This window comes from Caretta caretta, chromosome 27 (genome assembly GCF_965140235.1).
Source record: "Caretta caretta isolate rCarCar2 chromosome 27, rCarCar1.hap1, whole genome shotgun sequence".
NCBI lineage: Eukaryota > Metazoa > Chordata > Testudines > Cheloniidae > Caretta > Caretta caretta.
The window spans coordinates 12529182-12556246 of NC_134232.1; the positions used below are offsets into that span (position 1 = coordinate 12529182).

General features: G+C 62.3%; 1 protein-coding gene across 1 annotated transcript; it reads right to left on the minus strand.

Annotated features, from left to right (window-relative positions):
* Nucleotides 1-128: 128 nt before the first annotated feature.
* On the minus strand, nucleotides 129-23628 carry STAC2 (SH3 and cysteine rich domain 2). The gene is made up of 11 exons (XM_048830486.2): nucleotides 23322-23628; nucleotides 9941-10247; nucleotides 9241-9338; nucleotides 8705-8789; nucleotides 8049-8161; nucleotides 7673-7736; nucleotides 7483-7544; nucleotides 6828-6925; nucleotides 6363-6414; nucleotides 3665-3802; nucleotides 129-2027 (listed from the first exon to the last, which is right to left on the minus strand). Exons 1-11 carry the CDS (start codon nucleotides 23409-23411, stop codon nucleotides 1923-1925), a joined length of 1212 nt encoding a protein of 403 aa, XP_048686443.1. The 5' UTR covers nucleotides 23412-23628; the 3' UTR covers nucleotides 129-1922.
* Nucleotides 23629-27065: the final 3437 nt, after the last annotated feature.

Genomic DNA, 27065 nt, shown 5'->3' on the forward strand with positions numbered 1-27065 from the left:
GGGGCCTCAGATGCCGTACGCGGGCAAAGGACGAATCACACGCTCATGGGCTAACGACAGGGCAGAGTGGGGTCCCTCGTCAGCAAGCCATCCCCATTGGCCCAGAGACAAACCACCCAACGCGGTCATGAATGCGACATAGTAACATTTAATGTGGAACTAGGTCAGCCAGGCCGATGGCCGAGCTCTCATGCATCCTCTATGTACAGGTGACGTGCCACAACCCTGGGTCCAGACCAGCGCCAGACATTATTGCTTAGGTGAGTTGATCTGGGAGTGGGGCAGCTTTGCCTCAATTCCCCCTGTCAGGCTGCAGTGATTGTGTCTGCACATTGGGGGAGGGGGGGGGTTCGTGGCTGGTGCCAGGGGAATGTTGACGAGGTGACCCCTGCGTGTAGGTGCTGCAGGGCACCAGGACGGAGGGAATCCCAGGGATCTGCCCTTAGTGTGTTCCTGGCAACCCTTCCCCAGCAATCTAGCGCTGAATGGCCCCGAGTTGGGGAAGGGGTCACCCCTCCCAGGAGACAAGCTCTGCCCCACATCCGTGCTCCGTAGCACCCCTCCGGTGCTCCAGTGACAACCAGACAGAGGCAGTGGGAGGGTGAGGCTGGGCTGTTGACCCACCTGAACCACGGCCACGGGGAGGGGCTGCATAGATGATCCGGGGGTGGGGGGCTGTATTGAAGGGGGGAGTGCAGAGAAGAGACGAGGACTGGCATCCTAAAGAGCTCGAACACGGGAGGGGAAGCAATGCACCACCCCTCCCCCTCCCGGTGCCCGCCCCCTCTGAACGACCAGCAGCGGGCAAGCCCAGAGAGCTGGCCTGGAGCAGGCCAGGGAAATGGCTGATGGTGTTCACAGCCCGCCAAGGGAAGGGATGGCAAAGCCCATGGGGTGAGGGAGGAGGAGCTGGCAGTGACCCTGCATGGGCAGGGAATGCCCTGGAGAGAGGGATGGGTCCCCAAGGATAACAGAGGCCCGGGAAAGCCTCGCGCTCTGAGTCTCCCGTGGATCTGGCCGAAGATTCCTGAGGTCGGGTAAATGAGTCCACGGAGGAGCCACCGGTGCCGAAGAAACCTCCAGGGAGGAAGAGCCGAGTCATGAGAAAGCCCCCCCGCCTCCCCCTCGGTCACACCAAAGACGCAGGCCTGCCCCCTTGCTTTGACACGGACGATCCCGGCCCTGAGTGGTTAACGGACAAATTCGCGTGGTTTCCAAGAGGTCTCGCGATTAAACTAACACACGGATACACGCACAGACAGACAGACGGACGCGACACACAGTCCACATGCCCCTCGGAGCCACAAGGCCAGCCAGGAGCCGTTGGGTTTCCACACATTATACGCATGCGGGACGGCGTGGGCAGCAGTGTCCTTCTACTGGGAGCCGGGGGGCACTATGAGCGATTGAGGCCCCCTCCCTGTGGCATCCCAGCCAGCTGGATCTGGAGTCATCTTCCTGCAGCCGGCTCATGGCTCAGTCCAGGGAGTGCTGCCCACCAGGCAAAAGACAGAGGCGGGGATGGGGAGAAAGGTTAGATGCAGCCGGGGGAATCTCCTGCCATTTGCTGCGCTGCGGGGCTATTGACACGTGTGCTGCTGGGGAATCCGTCACCCCTGCTACAAAAACAAAGCCGGAGGGGGTAGGATCAGGCAGGCTCAGCCTAGACAGGAGGGTGGGAATTAATCCCCCACCCCGCTTCTGCCCTCTGCTGGCCAGCAAGATGGCATTGGTGCCAACCTGGGAGTAGTCAGCCTCAGAAGAAACCCCTCTGAGTCCAGTGTGGAAACAATATTAGCTGAGGTGCTCCTAGCAGAGGGAAGCGGTGAAGGGCAGGCTAGTGAATGTTGGGCTGGGGCGGGCTACAGAGGCCCTGTCCCCGCTGCCAGGAGAAAGAGGGTCAGACGGCTCAGTTGATCCCTTCAGATCTCCGTCAGGGTGTCGGCGGGCACCAGGCCTCGTTTCTTGCCACTGGTCACCTTGAGGAAGCCCTCAGTCTCCTTGCTCTTCCCCACACCAACGCAGATCTGAGAGAGAGAGAGTCGGGCATGATGCCAGCAGGACCCAGGCATCCGGCACAAGCCAGCTGAGAACAGGACACGCTCGACACATGCCAGAGCAATGAGGCTATAGCCTGGTGTGGGGGGAAGGGCGCTAGATCAGGGCCCATGCACACTACTGGTCACTAGCATGCAGCCTCCTCCCCCCGGCCCACCTGTGCCTGATCCAGAGATCGGGAGCCAGCAGCAAGGGCTGGACCTTAGATCAAGCGGCAAAGGCTAATTGCTGTTCTGAGCGCCGCAGGGCGGGCGTTCACTTCCCCAGGAGCAGGTGTTACAATCAGATGCCAGGGAGGGAACTGGAGTAACCAGGGCTTAGCTAGAGAACGAGGGGCCCAATTCTGCTCTTGGGGTAAATGGAGGAAGGCATCGCAATAACGTGAACCAGCTAGAAGAAACGCTTTGAACTCTGAGCTGTCTTTTGAACACTCCCCGCCGCCCCCCACCACTCTCTCTGTCCCTCGCCCACCCCGGCCTGGCAAGATTGACTCATTCAGTTGCAGCAAGAGTGCGAGCCGGGGGCTGACGCCAGTGAGGAGCTCTTTGTGCCCCCAAAGCCCTGGTCCCCGCTGCCAAGTAACAGCTTCCGACCCGGGGCTCAAGGCCTAGGCCTGGCTCGCTCTCAAAGCCCAGCAAACATCCTGCCTTGGGCTATCGCCCACCCCTGGGCTGCGGGGGCTGGTCAGAGACAGAAACTTCCCCAGTACCAGGCTCTTGTGTTCCAGGGGGAGAGCTCAGGATCCTTACCCGGGTCCCGGCCGTCGGGCCCGGAAGAGCCCTGGGTGCTTGGAGTTCAGCCCCGCTGCTGCCCCCCACCACAGCGGATCAGCTGGGAAGCTGCCACTGAGCGGGAGGGCAGCCCAGGGGTTGCTCCGAAGGGTTTGTCCCCCTGGCATCTCTCGGCCAAGTCTCCAGCCCAAAGTATCTGACCCCGGCGTGCATCCGAGCAGGTGCCTCGGCCAGAGATGCGCTGATCTCCAGGGCCCAGGCCCGCTGGCTGTTGTCTCTGGGCGGCAGGACGGTGGGTGGCCGGGACTGGGGGGCAGCAGGAGGCGGAGCATGGGGACAGCCGACACCCTCCTTTGGGGAGGCTTAGGGATCTGCCACGGCTTGGGGTTGGCTCCAATAGCCCCCCGGAGAAGAGGAGGAGGACCGCCCGCGTGGCCCCGGGAGCTGGAGGGGCCGGAGCACACAGAGCGTCCCGGTCCCAGTTCCACAGCAACCTCCCACAGCGCCCCGGGGGGTGGGGGTGGGAAGCTAGACTAGACCCACCGGCCATGGGGACATCTCAACACGTCGCTGGCCTCCCCACTGGGGTCACCTGCAGCCCCGCAGCGCACGCCCGATGCTCCCCACCAGCACAGATCCCCACCACTCCGCCCCCCAGCACAGACCCCCCTAATGCCCCCAGCACAGACCCCCACCAGCACAGACACCCCCATCCCACTCTGTCCCCCATCACAGACCCTCCAACCTCCTTCCACCCCCAGCACAGACCCCCCCCGCTTCCTTATTCTGCAGCCCAGCCCAGCCCCGCTCTGCCAGCACAGACTGCCCCGCCGAGACCTCCCCTGTTCTGCCCCCTAACACTGACCCCCCCATACCTGGCTCTCCTTGAGGCTCATCTGTCCCTGCTCCTTGTTCCCGTAGAAGGGCCGACAGCACTTCCAGATGCTCTCGCCCGGGCGCACTCTCTGCACGAAGTTGGCCGGGAAGAAGCCCACCCGGTCGCCAATCTTGCCCTGTAAGGGCAAGTTGGGGCCGTGAGGTCGACGGCCCACCAGACCGCACCTGGCCCCTGCTGCCCCGCCACATGGAGACCCCTGCGCTGGGCCCAGGGCCGACGCACCGCAGAGCCCCAGGACGATGGCAGCTTGTGGCTGGGCTGGGCTGGGAGAAGGGGGCTCTGGGCTCCAGAACCCCAGGGGGGCGGCTGGGGCGGTGCCTCTAAGGGGCAGGGCTCCAGCCCAGCCCGGTGCCCCCAGCTGGCACTGCCTTGAGGGCAAGGGCTTGAGATCCAATTCCCAGCCAGGCCGTGAACCCAGCCCCCACGCTCAGCAACTCCATGGCCCATTATCCGCCCCCCATCGCCTGGTCACGCTGGCGGGTCCCTCTTGGCATCCCCTGCCAAGGGGGACATGTGGCCAGTTTAACCAGGGGAGGAGGAGCTGGGAGGGGGGCAACTGCGGAGGGCAGGCCCCAGAGAAGGAGCTTCCCAGGTGTGTGGGGGGGGCGGTGGGGGCAGGTGCGGTTATTAGACTGCAGCTCCATCGCCTGGGAGAGTTCAGCTGTGTGTCACACGCACACCGCAACACTAGCGCTGCCTACCACACACCCACCCACACACCCACCCACACCCCCACACACACACACCACACACACCCTCACACACCCACCCACACACACACACCCACACCACACACACACCACACACACCCACACCACACACAACGCACACCCACACCCACACACAACGCACACACACACACACCCCAACGCACACACACACACCACACAGCACTGCCCAACACTCACACCGACACACACACACACACACACACACCACACAGCGCTGCCTATCACACCCACACCCACACCCACCCACACCACACACACACACACACACCAACGCACACACACACACCACACAGCACAGCCCAGCACACACACACATCCCCAACACACACACACACACACACAGCACTGCCCAAAACACACACACCCCAACGCACACACCCACACCACACAGCACTGCCCAACACACACACCCACACACACACCACACAGCGCTGCCTATCACACACCCACACCCACACACACACACACCACACAGCACAGCCCAACACACACACACATCCCCAACACACACACACACACACAGCACTGCCCAAAACACACACACACCCCAACGCACACACCCACACCACACAGCACTGCCCAACACTCACACCGACACACACAGTGCTGCCTACCACACACACACACACAACACTGCCCAACACACTCACCGACACACACAGCGCTGCTCAACACACACACACACATCCCCAACACACACACACACACACACACACTGCCCAACACCCCCCCACAGCATTGCCCATCACACACCCACAGGGAGCTGCCTGACACCTGCCCCCGCCCCCCAGTAACACGTTAACACGGCCCGTGGGCTGTAGGGACGGAAGGGCAGGAAACCAGCGCACCCAGCTGAGGCCCGCGGGGGTCCCTGGGGAGGGGGGACGGACAGCTGAGGCCCGCGGGGGTCCCTGGGGAGGGGGGGACGGACAGCTGAGGCCCGCGGGGGTCCCTGGGGAGGGGGGGACGGACAGCTGAGGCCCGCGGGGGTCCCTGGGGAGGGGGGACGGACAGCTGAGGCCCGCGGGGGTCCCTGGGGAGGGGGGACGGACAGGGCAGGGTTTGCCCCCGACCCCACCCTGCTGGCAGGCGGCCAGGGCCAGCCGCGCGGCATGGCACCCACGCTCTCCGAGCTGCCGCGTCAGCTGGGGGGGTCCATCCCCATGGCAACCGGGAGAGGGAGCCCGATGTGCGTCCGCCCGGCCGGGGGCTGCGGGGTGTGTGTGCACCGGGGCGTGTGTGGAGCCTGCCCACCTGCTCCGAGGGCAGAGGGTGGCGTCCGGACGTGGCACAGCACGGGGGACTCGCCAGTCAGGACCCAGCCCTGCCACGGTGACGGGGGGGGCATCCCACCCAGGACGGGGGGGGTCGCCAGTGAAGCCCAGGGGGGCAGGGACCCCAGGGGGCGACACCAGGGTGAAGGGCGTGTAGACCCCGGTTCCCAGTCACCATGTGCTGAGTTAACCCTTCCTCCTGCCCCAGCTCGGCTTGATCTGCCCCTCCACCCTCCTCATCATGCCCACCTCCCACCACTCGATCTGCCCCCCCATCTGCCCTGTGCCAGGGGGGCTGTATGTGAAGCTGTTGCAGCCCCCCCCTTCCAGCCACCGCCCCTGGCACTGGGCGGCTGCTGCAGCATCTCACTGGCTGGCTTCCGCGATAGGTTTATGGCGCCATTTATTTCCTTCCCAGTGGCCCCTCACTGCCCGCAGGAAATGCAGTAGCCCTGCCCCCCAGCCCGGGGGAGTGGGGCAGGGTGGGCAGTTGCTTGGGGGGGGGGCTGATGTGGGCTTGGGGGGCCCCCCTCTTTGGAATCTCTGGCCTCTTTCTCCAAGACCCCAGAACCCCTGAGCCCTCCCTGCCCAGCCCCCCACTGTCCCCCAGCCCTGTGCACCCTCCCCGACTCCCACCCCCTCCTTACAGCCCCCAGGCGCTCTCACTGACCTTCCACCAGTCTTCATTGGAGTCATCGACCAGCATGATCCTGTCTCCGGGTCTGGGGGGGACAGAGATACGGGGACAGGGTGGTGTTAACCTGGAGGGGGCGGGATATGCCAGCCCCGTACAGCCTCCCATGCTCCGCATCACTGTCCACCACAGGGCAGCCGGCGAGGAGAGGGCTGCCCCCCATTCTCTGCCCCATGCCCTACCAGCACCACCCCCAGGGCCACACTAAGCCGAGACCCTCGCACATCTGCCTGGCGCAACCCCCCACTCCCCACTCCCCAGCTAGCCCATTCAGAGTCAGTGAGGGGCCAACACCTGCCCACAGCTCCCTCCTGGGGCTGCCCCACGGGGACTCAGGGCAGCCCCCCTCCCCCTGGCTCCAACATGCCAGCTTTGCAGGAACCACTGCTAGCGCGCTCTGCCCCCATGCTCATGGCTGCCCCCTAGGGGACGGGCACTTACTGCAAGGGCAAGTCATTGTGCTCCTGGGGCAGGAACTTGTAGAGAGCCACGTAGGAGTACATGGGGGAGACGTCCTTCCGCGAGGAGCCCCCGGCAGCCTGCAGCGACAGAGAGCAAGGGCCCCAAGCCCAGAGTCACTGCCGGCCAGGGACGGGCCCGAGCTGGACTCATGTTCCCCACAACCCGCGCCCCATCACCCACAGCCCACGCCCCATTGCCCATGGCCTGCGCCCCACGGCTCATGCCCCCCATGCCCCATCCCCATCCCCTACACACATGCACTCCAGCCCCATTGCCTAGGGCATGCACCCCATCCCCACCCACACGCCTGGTGCAGGGAGCTGGTTGGGCTGTCCCTTGGGGTACAACGGCTCCTCAAGGAGCCAGGGGATCCCCACCCCAGGGGCAAGTGGAAGGAGTCAGGGCTGCAAGGAACAGGAGCAGAGCCGACGCAGAGTTGGGGGAAGGAGCCAGCCATGGCCCTGGGGTGGGCCTGGGGGGCAGCTCCATGCAGCTGGCAGGATTTAAGGGAGGGGTCTCTGGCGACATGGGAGCCAGCTCGGGGCAGTGGGAGGATGGGGGATGGGCTGGCAGGGACACAGGAGCCAGCAGGTGCCTGGGGAGCAACTGTGGGGGGACCTGGGGGACAGCTCACCTGCTGCTCAGGGCTCTTCTCCTCTGAGCCGGGACCTTCACCCTCGGGGCAGGCCGTGAACACTGAGAGAGAGGGAGAGAATCAGCCCCACGTCCACGTCGCCCCGGGGCCAGGGCCCTGTGGGGGAGCGGGCGTGGGCTCTATTAAACGGGCAGCACCACCCCTGCCCCGTCCCCCTCCCCACGCTTACTGCTGTCACCGTGGCTCTCCTCCGTGCTGCCGTCTGCGTCCTCCCCGGCCTCCTCTTTCTCGTTCTAGGCAAGACAGAGACACCTGGGGCTGGATGGGCTGTTCCAGCACTGCCCCCGCTCCTCCCCAGCACCAGCTGCACCCCTCCCGCAGCAATCTCCCTACCCCCACCCCCGAGTGCCGTCCCGTCCCTCCTCTAGGGGGTCCAGCCGAATGCATGTAGCCCTCGCCCACCCCAGAGTCTCCTGGCCGTGGCGTGCGGCTGGGGCTTGCGACCCGGGCCCAAGATGGGGGCTGGGATGATCAACCGGTGCAGGGTCCCGTGACACGCCTGGGCTGGGCTCGGCTCAGTGCCCCCGTCCTGCCCTGGCACATACCAGGCTCCTGGTGGGTGACTCCGAGGTGCTGCTGAAGCTGGAGCGGTTCAGGTGGGCCAGCGAGGTGCCATAACGCAGCGTCTCGTAGATGGGATCCACCTTCCCGCTGGGACCTGTGGAGACGGCGGGGGGGGGAATGGGATGGGGAAGGGTCAGGGATCCCGAGCCAGCTTGTAACCCAACCATGTGCTGGGAGACCCTGCACGAGGGGGAGGAGCTTGCTACATAAGGGGGAGGAGCTTTCCACAGATGGTCCCAGGATCTGCTTAACCCTCTCTCCTTGCAAGGGCTGCAGGTAGGGTGACCAATGTCCCGATTTTATAGGGCCAGTTCCAATATCTGGGGCTTTGTCTTATATCAGTGCCTATTACCCCTCCATCCCCATCTTGATTTTTTACGCTTGCTCTCTTGTCACTCTATCTGTAATCCCCCTCCCTTCCCCCCGAAGGGATCAGTACCCCAAGAACATCCCTGGGGTCCCCCCTACTGCTCCAGCACCACCCCCAGAGACCCCTCCCCAGGGCCGGTCACGCCCCCCCTGCTGCAGCTGGCATTTGGTGGATCCAGATAAAGGGACTCTGAGGATTCGTATGGCTGAGGCCCCCCCCTCTCCCCCACACACACTATCCAGTGGGACAGGGGCAGGGGGGTCTCACCTGCAGGGGGTGACTCCTTGGAGCTGCCCTGCTGATGCTCCTGCACCAGGAGAGGGGAGCTGAAGTTGCGTCGGAAGGAGGTGGCCTGGCAGGAGAGGAAGGAAAGAGGGAGAGAAATGGGGGTGGGGGACAAGCCCCTCGGTCCGCCTGTGGCCCCATAGCCAGCGGGTCACCCACCCCACTGCTGTGGTAGCCCAGACTCAGAGGCACCTCCAGAGCAGCCTCACTTACCCCCGCCCCCCAAGGGGCCCTACAGATACCACCAGGCACACGGGGGTGACTGCAGGACTAGGAGTCAGGACTCGAGCTCCCAGAGCGCAAACCCTGGCCCAGCTGAGCCACGGCAGCACCCCGCACTTGGCAAGCGCTGCTGCCAGCAGGGGGCGGTAGCGTTCCAGGTCTGCGGAAGGGCACGCGTGTGCGTGATGCTCCGGACAGCAGTGGACTGCACCCACCTACCCTCCCGCCAGGGAGTGGGGCACGGCAGAGGAGGGTGATGCCCCCCCCCGCCCCGGGACAGCTCGGTGGGCGCTTACCGTCTTGCCGGGACAGTGCTGGTGCGAGACCTCCTCCGAGCACCACAGGTGCACGCTAACCTTGCACGTTTTACACCGCAGGCCTTGCTTCGAATTGCCTGCAAGACACCGAGCACGCAGAGGGGGCAGTGAGAGAGGCCGGGGGTGGGCGTGGGGCAGGGGAAGCATTTAGAAAACTCCCCGCAGGGTCTCACTGTGGGAGGGGCACGAGGGCGACCAGGATTCGGAGCAGAGACGGACCTTGCCGGGAAGGAAAGGGCAGGATCGCAGTCTGTTAGGCTTTCCTGTGTGCCTTGTGGGGAGGGGGTTGTCAGAAAGAGCCCCACCCAGAGGGCACCCTCTCTGCAAGGTCAAGGAGGGAGAGGAATGAAGCTCAGAGCTGGAATGGCAGGGGGGCTTCAGGGCAGGATTAAGGGGCATCAGCAGAGCTGGGTGGGGATGGGGGAGCCCAGGCTGGGAAAGCAGGGGGCTGAGCTGAGATCGAGGGGCGGAGGCCGAGCTGGATGGGGGAGCCCAGGCTGGGAAAGCTGGGGGGCTGTGGGCTGGGATTGAGGGGCGGAGCTGGGTGGGGATGGGGGAGCCCAGGCTGGCTGGGAAAGCAGGGGGGCTGGGATCGCGGGGCACCGGCAGAGGGGGGAACCCGGGGGCCGGAGTAGCAGCACGTCCCTTCCCCTGGGAGCGAGGGGCCCGCGGCACCCACCTACGATGAGCTGGCGGCACATCTGGCACGGGCTGTGCTTCTTGAAGACGTGCTCCTGGAAGCTGTGTGTTCGCAGGGGCTTGAGGGGCGCCAGGGTCTGGTGGCAGGCGATGGGCGACCGCTCGGCCCGGGGCAGGACGGCCTCGGTGGGCATCGGCGGGGGGGACGGGGGCGGCAAGGGCGTTGGGGGGCTGAGCAGCACCTCGCAGGGGAGTGTGAGCTCGCTGTTGGATCGCAGGAAGAAGTTCTCCACGCTCTTGCTACGCAGGATGGTCTTGAGGGATAGGGAGCGCTTAAGCCTCTGCATCTGCCGGGGGGGAGCAGAGCAGAGACCCGAGGAGCGTCACGGGGGGGGGGGGGGGGGGGCTCTGACTGCTGGCCCCCTACCCCACCCTGCACACAGAAGTGGGTCCAATCTGGAGTGATCCTGAGTGCCCCCCCCGCCCCATTTTCTTCCCCTCGCCATCCAGCGTGGCACCATTCCCCATGGGTCCATCTCAGGTGCCAGGCTCCCTTCCGCAGAGCCTTGGGGAAGTGTGTATGGGGGGGGGGGGAGCCACCCAGACCCCTCAGATTATCCCTCCCCCATGAGCCCAGCTCCCTCTCTCTGCGACCTCCTCCCGGGGCTGCATCCTGCCAGGATCCCCCAGGAACAGGCCCCAGGGGCATCAGTGCCCAGCTGGGAAATCCAGCCTTCAAGCGTTCATGGTGGGGGGGGGGTGGTGAATGGCCTGGAGCAATTTGTGGGGGAAGGCGGGGGGGATGGAAATGAGCCATGGAGCCTCCCACCAGCACCACAGCCGGTGCCAGCTGCCCCCCTTGTTGCCTGGGGACCAAATGGGCCATGGAGGCCAAGCTCCCTTCTCATCCTGGGGGGGGGTCCTTGCACTGAGGCACATAGGCGGGTGCTGGGGGGGGCGTGTGTGAGATGTGCCAGCCCCAGGCACCAGGCCATGGAGCCCGCCAGGGCTACGCAGAGTGTCCCCCCCCGCCCCCCCGACCTCTTTGAGCTACTGATCCAGTAACCCCAGGGCGGGTAGACCCACTACCAGCCATGGCTCTGAATCCTGCTCTCCGGCCCGGAATCCCCCCCGCCAGCCTCCGCCGGCAAAAGCCGTAATCTGGGTTTGAAGACGGTTTTGTTTAATCTGTTAATCCCCCTCCCCGCAAAGCCAGCGTGAGGGCAGGGGGCTGCGGGCTGGGGGGCAAAATAAACCCCACGTGGTGACGTTGGGGAGGCGCCAGCCCTCCCTCCGCTGCAAAGGCCTCTCCCTTCCCCCCTCCACAGAGGAATGGGTTAGCAGGTCCCTTGCACCCCCTGTTTGCACCCCTCAGTCGCTTGCACCCCTGCTTGCACCCCACACCCCATCCCTGTCCTCCTCAGCCCCCTGCTTGCGAGGTACAGCCTGATCTATGTCAGAAATTAGGAGCTGCAGGGACTCCCCCGCCCCCCCCCCAGCATGTGCCCACGGGCCAGCTGGGATCTTAGCGCTTGCAGCACCCCAGAGCAGGCCAGGGACTCAGCCCCACGCATTTTCCACCCCAGATTGGGCTGGGGCTCTCACCTCTCTGGGAGCTGAGGCAGGTGCTAGGATCCAGCTCTGAACCTTTAGGAGACCAGCTATACCTGCCAGGGACAAGGCAATCCCACGGACAGCCCCAGCCCCAGCCCCACCCCCACCCATGGCTCCACCCCCACATCTCATAGCCACACCCCCATCGCTTCCACTGGCTCCTCCCTTTTTCATCTCAACCAAGGGTTAAAACCCTTTGGGACAAGGCTGGGCCCATAGCTCCACCTCCACCCCTTAGCCACACCCACATTCACGGCCCCTCCCTTTTCCATATGCCTTTCTCCAGCCCCACTATGACAGCCTCCCTCCCCCCGACATCCCTTGGGGTGCAGGATCTCCCCAGCCCAGTGACTGCCCCTCCCTGCTTCCCACAGGCCCCGAGTCTCCTGTCTCCCCCCCCGGCGCAGGGAGAGGGAACATATGGTAAGTTCAGCACTGCTGCACGTGGGTCCCCAACTCCCCCAGCCACCCGGCTGGGGTAATAAACCAGGAGAGACACCAAGCACAAGGCGATTAGCCATGGCCAGGACCTGACACACACACAGAGCCCGGGGCGGCCGGCAGCCGGCCGAGGCCCCAGCTCCGGAGCTAATTGCCAGGAATCCAGCTGTTCTAGATCTGGCTGAGGCCTCGCTCCCCGAGGCCCTGTCTGAGCGGGGATCGAGGGACCCGGCGTGGAGATCACCCGCTCGCCCGCAGCGTCACGGGATCTGGGGTGCAAGCAGCCAGCGAGGGGGGAGGCGCAGGCCTGGGAGTCAGGATGCCTGGGGTCCAACCTCAGCTGTGCTGGTGCCCAAGGAGCTGCCAGCGTGAAGAGCGAACCTGTGTCTGTTCAGTGCTTTGAACCCCCCGCCGCACCCCAAGGCAGGCGCCACGTGGGGCATCACGTCGCTGTCGGCACAGATCCGGGCCTTGCTGCTGGCTGTGTCGGGGGAGACCTTTCCATGAGCCGAGCCCTGCGCCATTTGAGCTAAGGGGGAATCCCCATGAGCTGCTGCCAGTACAGGGCTGGTGACACACAGCTGAGCAGGGCTGATCCTGTCGGGCGGGGGGGTTATTGGGGGCACAGACACAACTGCCACAGGATAACAAGCCAGACACAGCCACAGCGGCTGACGCGAGGGTAGCATGAAATAATCACTTGCTGGGGCTGAGGTTTCAGACCAGCTCCGAATGAGCCTGGCACCCAGATCCATCCCTCCACCGGCTCGGAGCGGTATCTCGCCCTTCATTTATTCAAGGTCTGGCGCAGTCCCCGGCATGGGCTTGGCAGCCCTGCTGCAACGGCCCCCGTGGATGCCAGAGCCCACGTCTGCCTCGGCTGTACCCGCTCCCACCTCTGTCCCACCCAGGGACCCCAGGGCTGCTGCAGAGGAGGGGCGGGAGCTCCAAGGTTTGGGCCGGGGGTCCCAGCGCCCGTCATGGGCAGGCCCAGGGCTGTTCTCTGCCCGCCATGGCCAGCATGGGGCTGCAGGGCAGGGTGCTCTGCTCGGTGGAGGAATCGCACTGGGAACAAGGGGGAGGCCGGTGATCACCACTGCAAAGGAGCTGCGGGGCCAGGTTTTGGGACAGGAAAGCGCAAGGATCGCAGGATGCCCAGGGGGATGGGGAACCACCAGGCTAACCTGGCATAGCCCACGACTTCTGGCCTATTTCAGAGTCCCCCGCCCGGCTCACCCAATCTCAGCTATGCCGGGAGCATCCGAGGGAGAGTCCCCTCTCACCTCCCACGACCACCAGAGCCACCTAAGGGGCTGTCACACCTGGTCAAAGCAAGACAAAGGGCAGCAGGACTCCTGGGTTCACTTCCCAACTCCATGGCTTCCCCCACTCAGTGCCTCAGTTTCCCCATCCATGAGATGAGAGTGAGGAGCCTTGCAAAGCACCCTCGAGACCTGACGAGAGTTACAGCCAATGTGCCCCATACCTCATATCCCCACCCTGGCACAGCCCTCTGGGGGGCAGTGCGGGGAGGCCCAGAACCCAGCACGCAGATGGGAACAATTGACTGAGTTTGCAGGGCCATGCACTCAGCTTGATGGAGTTTCTCCGTCTGCCACACAATAAATAGTTCTTGACGGCTGCATCTGGTCAATTCCAAAACGGCAGGCAATGCTTTAGGCTCCTGTGGCCAGACCCTTATTGGTTTGGGGGGGGAGGGGGGGCAGAAGAAAACCAAAAGGGGGGGACCGTGGGGGACACATGGAGCTCCTGCCGCCTGATGAGCAAAGCCGCAAGCACCTCTGTAGTTTCTGTAACTCAAAGAACTGGTTGATGATGCTGTTAAAGGCTAATAACCCACCTCAGCTCTGCTTATCCTCCCAAGAGTCTAGCAAGAGTTGACACGCCGAATGATTTACCCCTCCCCCAAATCATAATCAGACAGAGCCCCTGGCATGGGTGGGAAGGGGGAAATGGAGACCCCCAGCCTAGGCCTGAGCCCCCTCCGCCATCACAGCGATACAGAGACCTGGAAGCCATGCTCCCGCCCCGGTCACCCAGCACTCCCAGACCCCCTCACAGCTCCCTCAGCCCTGGGGTGCATCCTGGCGGGGCTCACACGCTGAGAGATTACAGGATGCTGGGGGGAGGGGGGAGGACAGGGGCACCCCTCCCCCCAGGGCAATGTGCTTTGGAGTCAGATCAGGAGCTCAGCAAGGGCACAAGGTAAGGGGCAGCTCTTGGCTTACACGGGGGGGGGGGGGGGGGGGGATGTCTCTCTTTCCATTGCAGTGACCCGCCCCCACTCCCCCCATCCCCCTCCCTCTCTGCTAGCTGGAGCTCTGTGCTCCATGCTATCCGCCCCCCTCCCCCTCGGGCAAAGCAGGGTGGGCAGGCAGCCTGTGTGCCAGCTGACTCAGAGGGCACTGCCAGCCCCCGGGAGGCGGGTGGGCAGGCCCGAAGGTCTGCTCCGTCACTGTCTGCAGACAGACCCGGTCCCAACTCGGGGGGGGGCGTTGGCAGCAGCGGGCAGGGTGCCCAGGAGGATGCTCTCAGGCAGAATAATGGCATGTCGCTTGGCTGGCATCCCAGTCCCTCCTCGGGGAACGAAAGGTGATTAACCAAGCACGGGGACTCGTCAAGAGATCTTAATTAGACTGGAGCGGGGGGCGATGCCAGCCTGGGAAGGGGAGGGGTGAAATTTTCCTTCCCCCCCCCAACCCTGGGCTCAACCCCCATCCCCCTGCTAGCAGAGCCTTGGGCTCCCCCCAGAGCTCAGTGACTCCCCCCTCAATCCCAACCTGCCACTCCCCCCCCCACCAGCTCTGCTGCTCAGATCCCAGCCTGCAGCTCGGGCCCCACAGACAGGACACACACGGCCCCAAACTGGAACGTAGCACGGGCGGGGGGTGGGGGTTGATTTGACTAAAATGGGACCTGGATCCATCCAAGGAGATGGTGAGGCCATGTTCCCCCACACACACTTTATCCCCTCTAGACTCAGGGACCCCTCGTGCACCCCCCCTCCTGTTCCCCTTAGGGGCCTGCCCGTTTGATGGGACCATGGACTGGATCCTCAGCTGGTGTGAACAGACCCTGCTGGAGTCCGGCTCATTCCCACCCCCCCAGCAGCCGGTCACGGGCACCCAAGCAGGATTCCACCCCCTGCTCGCGGCCCCTACTCCACGCCCCCCTCCCTCCATCAGAGGGCATCCATCCCAGCCCGGATCCCCACACACAGCCCAGATCCTCAATCCCCCCACCCATCCGGCCACCCTGTGCCCCCTCTTAGAGCACCCCCAGAAGCTCCAGGGCTGCGTCTCTAAGGAGCCGGCGCTGCATCAAGGCAAGGCTGAAGCAGCTTCGCTAGTCATTTCCCATCCGCCTCGCTCACACCCCGCTTCGAGAAATCTCGCGTTATTAAGATTAGGGTTAGCTTGTCTCTTGCTCTGTCTCCGAACCGACCTACGCGGCGGCGTACAAATCCTCTTTTCCCTTTCACACTTCCACAATCCCCCCTTCTGTGCTTCTAGCACAGCCATCCTCCTTAACCCTCCAATTTCATCAGACCTTGTATTCCTGATTCCACATCAGGTGGATCAGCCTCAGAAGCTTTGGCTGGATGCAGTGTCAACGCGCGGTTAGTGTGGGCACGAAAGGGATTTTTGTCATTACGTTTCTTACAGCAACAATAACATATTCCTAAGCTAAACAAAAGCAATGCAAATGCCAACACCCCCAACGCTGGGATTGTTTCAGAGCCTTCCTTACGTAACACAGCACATCAAAATGAGTGCAGACGGTGGGCACTCTACAGGAGCATGGGAAGCTGCTTTTCAATTTGATATATATATTTTGAAGCTCATGAATTTGATTTCGCAATTCGGAGATTTTCTGAACCTCTGGCAGGAGGGAGAGTAGGCTTTGGAATCGGTCGGGTATTAAGATAGTCCAATTAAAGGGGACTTGAAACCTAAGGGCCAACTCTAGGATCCTGTCTGCAAGCCAATAAATAATATAATTTCTCGCAGCAGTGGTAAGGTTAAAATGTGTATCTTGCAAGGTGGTGGCCTTAACGTTTACACAGCTATCATTTGCTTGGAAGAGCAGGTGTCCCATCAGGGTGGTTCCTTGCCCCATACCTTCCCAACAGACGTTGTCATAAACAGTGACAACTTCCCCTAGCTTCAGCTTTCATACACAATTTCCACCTAGATGGAAGGGGAACAGCAGCTCACCAGTCAGGATCTGCCCCCCCTTTCCAAAGCCCCCCCCACCCCCCAACAACCCTTCCCCTGCAGGTTGGGATTCGGTTGCCATCAGCAGAGCTTGCTGGGGCAGGGCTGGGATATCGGGGGCTGCAAGTCGGGGTTGAGGGGCACCAGCAGAGCTGCAGGGGGACAGGGTAGAGAGAGCTCGTGTATGTGGGGTGGGGGGGTTAGCCAATCACTCCCCTACATGATGCTCAGGTAACTGGCCAATTTAACTCCTTCACGAGCACTAAATTGATCCTCCGTCCCCATCCCCCCCCACAGCCTGGTTAAAACCCTAATCCCCAGAGTCTTTCTTTAATCGCCTAACATCTGCGTGGGCATGTGGGCGTCTACAGCTGGCTGGTTGTGAGGCTGGGACTCTCTGTGGGTCCCCCCAGCTTTTCCCCGGAGCTGTGCCTTGGGCCGGTGAAATCTCCCTGCGTCCATTCCAATCCCAGCTGCCCCACCCTCAGCGCTGGGGTGTTGGTGCCGGGTCGCCCCCAGAGCTGGGCTGTGCTTTGGGGGTTGGGTTTAAGTCTCAGGCGATCCCTAGAGCTGCAGGTGCTGGTTTGTTACGGGGGGGGGGGCGCAGTGTGGCAGGGCGGTTTGCGATTGTAGCGGGTGCTGGGGCGGGCTGGGCGCAGTTCCCTGCTTTGTTTATTGTAGGGTTGCTCCTGAGTGCTGGGCTGCTTCGTGTCGGGCTGCTCTCATAGGTGCCATGCTGGGAAGGTGGGTGTCTCAGTAGGACGGTAATTGACAGCGAGGACGCAGACCCCCCCCCACCCCGCCCCAGAGACGATTCCTCCCTCGCCCCTTTAATTGGGTGCTCGCAAAAAGAGCTGGCCAAGCCAGAATCAAAGCTGCCATCCGAGGATGCAAGAGACGTTCACGAGGCCCTGGCGAGAGGGCCGGGAGCCATCCACAGCTCTCGCTGTTATCCCTCAGCCGCTCCCCTGAGCCTGCCCGCGCCGCGGCTGCTATAAAGCCCGATATTCTTTGACACCCGGCCCTACCCTGAGGTCTATTTTTAACCTGCCCTAGATGCCGCTGCACAGAGCGGCTGAAACGGCAGCAGGTGCCACAGCTCAGAGACAGGATGAGTCCAGAGCTCCCTCAAACGCCTTCCCAAAACCGGGAAATGTAACTGCCCCCCACACCTGGCAGGCGCCCCTTGCAGGGGCTGCCCCTAGCCCTTGGTGTACGAAGCGTCCCTGCGGGAGCTGGAGGGAGGAGCAGAGACGCAAACCTGCCACTAGAGGGGGCCAATGAGCCCTGGCCCATCAGTACACCGGGATGGGGTCGATGCTCCCCCAAGGGGCTGGTGGGGGTGCGAGGGGGGAACGCCCCACCTCTGAGAGACCTGGCGTCACCCAACCCATCCCATGGTTCTTTCAGAGAGCCGGGTGCCAGCAGGACTCGAACCAGCATCCCCTGGAGCTGGAAGAGGAACCCATGGTCTGGGAGGAAGTAGGAGTTCGCTGTAGTTTCTGGGGCAGCCAGCAGAGGGGGAGAGGGAGCTGCCCCAAGCCAGCCAGCGATGCACGATGTCGAGATATTAACCGGATTCTTGGCTAGCTGGGGTTGGGGAGGAGACAGGTGAATAGCTGTTAACCCTGAAAATCCTTAACAGCAGCCTTCAGTGGCCAATTGTCTCCAGGCGGCTTGGCTCATTTCTGGGGCATTGGATGCGCTGTGGGGAGCAAGACCCAACCCCGGGCGGCCGCTCTGCCCTGGCCCAGATGAGGCTGGGATCAGACCCCCTGCCATGGATCCAAACTTTGGGACGTTCTAGATCCAAACTCCACTGCTGAGCGCCCAACCCCAGAATGGACTAATACCCCCGGATCCAAACGTCGAGAGACGTTCAAAACCCGGCTTCTGCTCCCAGCTTTGCGGATTGGGTCCCCTCTCGATCACTGAGACTGACGTGACTTGCTGCATCGTGGCATCCTGTCATTCCCCCCACCCCCCTTCCGCAACCACAGAACCCCAGTTCCTCCAGAGAAGCGTGAACCAGGGCAGCCCTCCTTGCATGCTACCTCCGCTCAGGGGAGGGGGTGGATGCCCCTCTGCGACTCCCCATGTGCCAGGGCACCTGATTTTGCATCGTGACATTTACCACCTGGATCAGAGAGGGCTAATCAGTCCCTCCCGGGGCAGATTCGCCCACTGCAGGGCAGGGGTAGCTGGCAGCGGTAGGGAGGGAGAGGGCAGCACCAGATGCCGGAAGGATCAGGCCCCTGAGTTTTAAAGGGGGAGAAAGAGGGAGTGTAGCACCTCCGGCCACTGAGCTTTGCTGCCTAGTTTGATCTGGGTCAGAACCAGCACCAGGAACTTTTCCTTTCCCAGAGAGGAGAGGGATCCTGGGGCCGAGACACCAGCCGGCCCCAAGAGGCTGATCCTGGCCCTGCCCCTCCCTAGTGTCAGTGGCCTCCTCCTCCCCACCCCATCCTGCCAGGATCCCAGGACCCTAATGCCACTGCACCGCCCCATCCCATGACAGGGCTCTGGCAATATCACCTTCCCTCTAGCCCCCCCATTGGGTGCTCGCTCCCTCTCCCATTTTCCCCTCCCCCGGGCACAGAGCCTGCCCCCCACCCTGCAGGGAACTGCTCCACGGGCTGCTGGGGGAATTTGCAGGCGTTACCCTCCAGGGATCCTGGAACATGCTGCGGCCCACGCGGGGGGGATTGGCCCCAGGACCCTCAGGCCACAGACCCACCACGCCAAGGGGGCTGTAACTATGAGGGGAGATGGTCATACGCATCGAGCTGCCAACCCCGCTCCCAGTAGGGGGGAACGTGGGCTGGGATTTTGCCAAGGGGCCCCCGTCGTTCTGCAGCGCATGGGGCCAGTCAGAGCCGCCCGGCTGGCAGAGGGCACCAGGTTGGGGCTCAGCGTGAGCCTGCCCAGCTAAGAGCTCCTGAGTTCGGAGGGCACAAGCGAAGGTTCTGCTTGAAATCCCCCATCGTCACTGGGCCTTCCTGATTTCAGGGCCCAATTCCCCGCTGCCCTGAGTCTGACACCCCACCTGGACCCGGGGGCCTGCAGTGGGATGAGCTACAGAAATCTCCCCCCCCCCCCCCCCCCCCGCAGGGGTCAGCAGGTTCAAGCCTGGGGCAAGCTGGTTATTCGGACTCCTTGCCACACCCTTCTTTCATCTGCCCCTTCTGCAGCAGCTGCGGAAGTCCCCCCACCCCCATGCTGGGATCTCCACCCCCCTGTCTGGGTCCCTGGGGAGATAAAGATTTTTAAAGGGAGAGACAATCAGGGCAGAGATCCCAGGATTGATCAGCTATTGTGTGAGCTGATTAGCAGCCTGGAGGAGTCAGGGGGCTCCAGGCCTGGAGAGGGGGCGGCTGGGCCCTCGGGCTGCAGCAGACCTGGGAGAGACCCAAGAGGAAGATCCTGGGGACAAGGGCCAGGAATTTCAGGGCCCATTGAACCCAGTTCATCAGAGTCCCGTGGAGGCACCCGGCCCTTTGCGGGAGCGGGAGCCCAGCAGCCCCCAAGGAACGTGCCAGGGGTCTCTGCTGGGGCCAGCTGCCGGGACGGGTTCCCACCAATTTGGGGTCTCTAAGCAACACCATCAGGCCCCCACCCACAGACCCATCCCCTGACTGGCCTCCACATCCCTGGATCCTCTTCCCAGTTGCCCTCCTTTGGTGAAACTCTGCTCCCAGTAACATTGGGGTCCAATGTGGGGGGGGAGGGGGTTACTCTGGATTTACACTGGGGACCCACTTCCTGCCAGCCCCCCATCCCAATGGATCCCTTGGCCTTCCTCCCCTCCCCCATCTCCTTGGGGGAAAGGACCAGGCAGAATCAATGGGACTGTGGGGTCGGCTTCCTGGAGTTCCCACCACCGCACGGAGCCAGGCTCCCCCAGATCCGGCCTTAGCATTGTGTGTCCCTCACCCCATTCCCTGCCCTATGCACAATGTAGCATGGGACATCAGCGCTGCAGCCCCTCACCCGGCAGGCCACCCCAAAACCGATCCCCCAGAGCAGCTCCCCCATGCTGTTCACCATTTCACCAGGCTGAAGTTGGGGGGGTGGGAATTTATTCAGCACTGATCCAGCATTTATTTGGGGGTCCCCTGCTGGGCAGTGGGGCAACCTCACCCCCACCCCACAGAGCATTGTGGCAATAACTAGATGTGCTGGGATTCTTCACCCAAGCCCCCTTCCCTGCCCCCCACCCCCATGGTTTTGGGGAGTGCCAGGCACTGTGTGGTTCCGGGCCCCATGCTCCCTGTTCCCAGTAGGGAGTCTGAAAGGCTTTAGCTAGGGAATTAGCACTGATTGGAGGCACGAGGGGGCTGAGACGGACCCCAGCCCCCTCCAGCACAATGCCAGCCCACCCTGGTACAGGCACTGAGGGGGCAGAGGGTGGGGTCTGCTGCCCAACCGGTGGGATGGCAAGGAGGGGACAGGTTTCAGAGTAGCAGCCGTGTTAGTCTGTATTCGCAAAAAGAAAAGGAGGACTTGTGGCACCTTAGAGACTAACCAATTTATTTGAGCATAAGCTTTCATGAGCTGTAGGGGATAATAATTGGAGGGGGGAACCAGCTGCTCCCCCCACACACACCCAGAGCAAGGAACGGCAGGAGGGTCCCTGCTGATGGGCAGGTGGGGGAGGCAGAGCTGGGTACTCAGGACAGGGGCAGCTGGATGCCTGGAGAGGGCAGAACGAAAGCACCTCTCCCAGTTCATTTCATCCTCCCCCGGCTTGTGCCCCATGCCGCGGGAATGGTCAGCCCTCAGGGGTCTGTCCCTGCCCTGGGCCGGGATAAATCCCCCCACCTGCCCTCCAAGGCCTAGGGATAGGGATGGGGAGCGTGGTGGCCTCGGGCCAGATACCACGGTGACGGACGTGGTATAAATGCTTAGGCCAGCGGGTTCTCAGCCTCGGCCCTTCCCAGGTATTTAAATGGGGCTGTCCCTGGCTCGAGGGGATGTGGGGGGCAGGCGGAGCAGATGGAAACACGGGCCAAGGCAGAGAGGGCAGGAACAGCGCCCTGGTGTGGGAATCGCCCCTCCAGAGCCCTCTGCGGATGCCAGCAGGTGGATTCACAGAAAGCCCCCGAAGAGCCACCTTCTCCCTCTGTTCATTACACACCAGAGACACTTTACTGCACCCAGCCCCCAGACGCCCCAGTTCAGTCCCTGCTGGGATGAGGAACATGCCCAGAGCCAGCTGCAGCTGCCGCCTGCCCCCAGATAGTGGCATGCGTGGCACGGGGAACACTCCGGCTGCCCCAGGGCCCACCCAGCCCCGGAGTGGAGAGACAGTCCCTGCCCCAACATGCTCCCACATACGCTTGCCAGGATCATTCCATCAAGTCTGGCTTCCAAACACGGTTCCTCTGGGGAGTTTTAACACTCCGCTAGGGAGACCCCCAGACTCGTGCTCCAGAATCCACCTGCCCCATGCAAACAATGTGCCCATCTCTGTGGCATCTAATCTCTTCACAACTCTTATTTTGCTGTGTTGAGAGATGAAAATTATGCTTTAGAGTCTGTCTCTCCCCTGCCACAAAATCCACTGCCTCTGGCTTGCAGGCCCAGCCCCCCTCCCAAATCCCCTGCCTCTAGGCTGTGTGCCCAGCCTCCCTTACAAGTCACAAACCCACGCGATCCATTTTACTCTGACCGGATTCCAGAGCCGAGCGTAACCTGCAGCGTGGAGCAGCTCCACGGATCGCGCGACACGCCAAAGCCGCTGACAGCCCCCTTTGCAAAAGGGAAACGAGGCCGGATTCTGTTCGCATTTACACGGCTGTAAAACCAGCGTCACTCCACTGGCATCAGCGAAGCTATTCCTGATTTATACCAGTGCGAGAGCAAAATAAACCAATCCCACCCCAAACTTTTCCCCATTACGATCCTCTGCTGGGGCCAGAGCACTGGGGCTCCCCTAGCCAAGGGCCATTGCAAAATCTGCACCCCCCTTTTCCCCTGCAGCTCAGAAGTAAGCCCGAGGGGTCAACTGACCATTACTTCACTCCGGTGTTACGCCCGGGGAACTCCACTGAACTCCAGGGAGTTATGTCGAGTAAATCTGGGGTAGTAGAAAGGGGGTCAGCGTGGGAATCCGGAGGCCTGGTTTGTGCTCCGGGTCTTGCCCTGTGGCTGCATTTGCTTGAATTGATTTGATTTGAAGCTGCGTGAACCCCAACCCCCCCCCCCACATTTCAATCCCCCAGTGAATTCATCGTCATCTTTCCCCCCCCTCCAAAGGCTTCTGCTCCCAAGGGAAGGAAGGGGCTCCCCCCGCTCTGCAGAGATGATGCCAACAAAGCCTGCAATTAAACTGGGGAGAACAAGTGACATTGCTCCAGATACACCCCCAGCTCCACGGCCTCTCCCAGCCCTCCCCACGCAAACCCGCACCAACCCTTTGGAACCCACCCCCCAGCCCCAAATGTGTGACGCGAGACCCCCCCCCCGCCCCTCCCATGCACCCACCCGCCCACGTAGGATCCAAGGGGAAGCAGAGAACCACAAACATCAGAGCTGGTTTCTTTTTAAATCCCATCAGCCTTTTAAATCGCTGAGGTCAGGAGGGAAGCCAGGCTCCAGCCCGGATGCACGGGCAGTTTTTACAACCTAGTTGTATTTCAAGCAAAACAACCCCCCCGCCCTTCCAGGCGAAGAGTTTAAGCCATCAAATTATGCAGTAAGAGCATGGGGGGGGGGGGGGAAATCAACCAGCCCTCCTTGGCTTTGATCTGATTTCCTTGGACCTTGGGTTGTACAACACGGGTTTAGCCCCATTCCAAGGCTGCGCTCACGTCTGGCCAGGGAAAGCCCAGAGAAGGGGGGCTCGTCCCCACAACCGGCTCGGGGCGGCTGACCCCAGCAACCCAAACCGGGGCAGCCAGCGACTTGTCTGGGGCAGGTTGACACCGGGGAGGCATCAGATCCATCATTTGGAAATCGAGCTGGGGGTGGGGGGGGGAGCGCATTGAAACCCCCCCCCCCACCTTCTTCAAGACGCGTCTAGCGATGACACGTTGTGTGTGTGTGGGGGGGGAGACTTTTAAGTTAATGTTTTAAAAGCAGGGTGGGGAAGATACGTGCCCCCGGGGCTATGGGTCGGGGAGTTACCTTCGTTTCGTGAAGGCTGGAGATGGTGCCCGGGGACCGCTGGGCGTCTGGGTTTTGGGGGTCATTCTCCTTTTCGCTTAGCTCCGTCATGATGCTGGTACAAATAGGTCAAGATGGGGGGGGGGGGGAGAGAAAGATCCCCCCCCACCTCTCTGGTTTTCAAGAAAAGAGTGAAGCCCGCCTGGGTGCTCCCGGGGAGGGGGAACAGCCCCGGCTCCCCCGTCCACACTTGGAAATAAAACTTCTTGCTCGCCCCTTATATTAACTCGCCTACAATAACCTCCGCCCCCCCCCCCGCAAGATGCGTAGCAAACCCCGGCCCCTGGCTGGTCCCGGGCACCCCCGATCCCGTCCCCCGGTGCCCCCGGGACGCGCCCCGCTCCGGGACCCGGCTGGCTGCGAAGTGCCCCGGCTGGGGCTACTCGTTTGATTTCGGAGGCTGCCCGGCTCCGCCCCCTTCGCTTCACCAGAAGTTCATTAACCGCGCTGGGGCTTTGGCTATGCTAATGAGGGGGGGGGCGATTGCCGGCCGCCCATTGGCTCCCCGGCAGGGGGCGGGGCTGCCCCTCAGCCCCCCAGCCCCGCTCTGAAGTTACTTGGGCCGCGGGGCTGCTGCGGGAGCTGGGGGGCGGAGGTGCGGGACTCTAAGTGGGGGGGGGGGCTGCCCCGCTGCCGCACCCCCTGGCTTGAAGTGGTCCCCATCCTATCCAGGGCTTACAGTTTGGGCTTCAATGGCTCTCAGCCACCCCCCCCCCCATACAAATTGTCCCAGCTCCCCTGCCCCCGGGGGATGCCAGTATCTTCTGTGGGATCAGGTGGTTTTTCGGGGGTTTCCCCAATTCTATCCTGCGCCCCCCCCCCCACGGCCATCTCCCCTCAGCCAGGATGCTCGTGGGTCCTCCTGCAGCCTCGCACGGTTGGACTCTCCCGGCCTTGCACGGCGGAATAGTGCAAAGGCAGCAAACCGGGATCCTTCATGTTGGATGGATTTGGGGGGTGGGGGAGGGATATGTGGAAGCATTTTCCCTTCTTTAAGGTGGAGTTTTCCTCCCTGCCTGCTGTCAGCGAGATCTACAATCCCCCTGGGGGTGGGTAGTTTTCCTTCAGCCCCCCTGAGTATAAGACCCATTCCCTGCTGCCTTCACCTTTACCCCCTGCGCCCCACTCTCCGGTCCTCCCTGGCACGCTGCCAAGCCTCAGCCCCCCCAGCCTGCCTCCTGCTAGGCCCAGCTCCCAGACGCCTGCTCACACATGCCAACCAAGAGCTCACTGCCAGGTTCTCAGCTGCTGTGTGCGACTGCGGCCGCTGGATTGATGGGGGGGCCGGCGGGGCACAGGGCCCTGTGCGAGGCAGAGCCCAAGGCTGCTCAGCGAGAGCAGCTTTCCCTGGCTCCTTCCCCGTGTTCGCTCTCCACCCACCCCCATCCTGCCCGGCCACATGCTTCTCTCGCTCAAGCTGGTGGCATCAGGCCGCTGATGATTTCACCCCAGCTATTCTTGGGCCTTCTCGGCTATGCACCGTCTTTACTCATGCGTGAGCCACAGAGCATGGCTCGGGGTATTAACCGGGCCAGATGCTGGCTGGCTGGAGCCATCCCCGCTTGCTTTTTGCTGGTTTGCCTTTCAGGCCAGCATCACGGAGAGCTTCCTTCCCTGATCCTGGCGCTCGCCTCCCTCAGCATCGCCCATCCCCATATGACCATCGAGGGTGGCTGAGGGGCAACGGGGGTGGAAGGGAGCTTCCCCAAGGACAGCAGCAAGTCCTCCCCACCCCCCCCCAGCACTTTGTGACTCAGTGATAGAGCCAGAACGAGAGCCCCCCGGCTCCTAGCGCCCTGCCCGAGTTGCCATCTGAGTGGGCAGAATTCACGAGGCCCCAGGCTGAAATGTTGGAGCTGGGCTTTGAAGACAAGAAGGAGGTCTGGCTCATTTTGTGATCAGCACGGACGGGGAGGGGGGAAGGAGGGGATTTCCCCCAGCCACTTCTTCACAGCACTGTACAATGGGCCAGGGGGAGAGCGGGGTTCACCTTCTCCTGCAGCATCGGTTAAGGCGGGGGGCAATTACCATCACTTGGGGAAGCCAGGGTCTGCTCAGTACAAACTGGGTCTGGGTTGTTCTCCACGTGAATGCAAGGAAAATGTGTGTTAAACCAATGGGCTCTTTTCTCCTCTTACCATTCCCTTCCACCGAACACAAGCCCGAGCCTGCCTCTAGCTCCTCTGTGCTCTGATCAGCATGCCCGTCCCTGCACGGCTGGGCCCCCTGCACAGGAGGGAGGAGTGCAGGGCGGCAGGCCCAGCTCCCAAGGGTGTGTCGGCACCTAACTGCCATTGACTTTCATGGGGAGGGGCGTGAGTTGGTGCAGATTTGACCTCTGCTCCTCCTCCCAGCCCTGCAGGCTTGTCTATACTCTGGGCCGTACCTGTGCCACTGTAATGCCAGAGTGTAGCCACTTCCGACAGCGCCGGAAGGCGTTTTTCCACTTCCCCAAGTGAAGCCAGACAGGTCGATGGAAGAATGCCTCGGTGCCCATCAGCTGATGCCTGAGATCTGATCACCCCCATCTCAGCCTTTACTGTCTCTAGCTGTGGCTGCACTGGGGGGCTCAGGGGGGTGAATTTTTCCCACACACCCCGAGCAGCAGAGCTACGTTGGTCTAAACTGGAAGTGTAGACCAGGCCTCTGGAACCCTCTCAAAAGTGGAGTCACTCCCAATTCACCAATGCCCAGCTTGGCTGAGGTCTGGTATCTATTCGAACAGTTGCCCCCGTAGCATTTGGTGTTATTTGGCGGAGACAGGCACGCGGCCACATCTGGGTTCTTCCCCAACTGAAATCGCCTGCAGCTTTTGCTCTAGAGGCTCCCGCCTGTTCAGAGCCCTGTCGGCGGCGGGCTGGCACGGCCGCATGCTGACGCAGGCCTGGTGGCACCAGAAAATGCAATCCTCCCACTGCGTCCCCCATCACACCGCTCCCTCCAGCAGCCGCCTGTCTGGCAGCCTTTTGAAGCTCCACTTCCCATCAAGAGGCCAAAGGGCAAAGGGCGGGGAGCATCGATGCCACACACTAATCGCCGGGCGGGGGGAATTCTGAGGGCTGGCATAGCTGGCTGGGGGTGAACCCCACGGCCAACTGAGATGAGGGTTACCCCCCGCCCCCCGCTCTAGATGCAGGGCCGGTGGATTCAGCCAGGGCTGGGTTGACGCAGCTCCGGGATGAGGACGTGTTTTACAAGCGTCACTGCCCCCAATGCAAAGCAAAGGGCTGATTTATGATAATGGTGAGCTGTTTAGACCCATCCTTCAAAGCCCAGGGAATTAAAATGCACCAGAGCCCCTTGTCTTGATTCAATCATCACAGAGACAAGAGGTTTTTAACAAGACGTTCCTGGCAAGTGTTTGTGAAATTCTCAGCCTCCGGCTGCTCCCCCTCTTCTCTGGGGTGTGGGGATTCTCCATCCTGAGCTTTGACCAGCCAGTCCTGGGGTGTCACAGCGAAAGCTGCAGGATCTGGACAACTGGGGAGATGCTGGGCACTGGAAATCTGAAACCCCTGGACCCCAATCTGCTCCCCTTTACCTGTGTTGAGTAGCAAACTACTCCAGCAGCTGGACCATGGGAATGTACAGAGAGGAGCTCCCTGTGTGCCTGCACGTAGATTTCAGGATATAAACAAGTGATCTCCTTAGCCCACAATAAACCACTGAGAACATTCTTCTGGCTGAGCTAGAGCCCAGCTTTCA

Excerpts from the sequence above, each read along its gene's own strand:
- STAC2 (XM_048830486.2), bottom strand. The coding sequence starts at position 23,411 with ATGACGGAGCTAAGCGAAAAGGAGAATGACCCCCAAAACCCAGACGCC. Across the intron at positions 8,162-8,704 it reads CAAGGAGTCACCCCCTGCAG|GTCCCAGCGGGAAGGTGGAT; the intron begins GTGAGACCCCCC and ends CCGTCTCCACAG. Across the intron at positions 7,545-7,672 it reads GGAGAGCCACGGTGACAGCA|TGTTCACGGCCTGCCCCGAG; the intron begins GTAAGCGTGGGG and ends CCTCTCTCTCAG.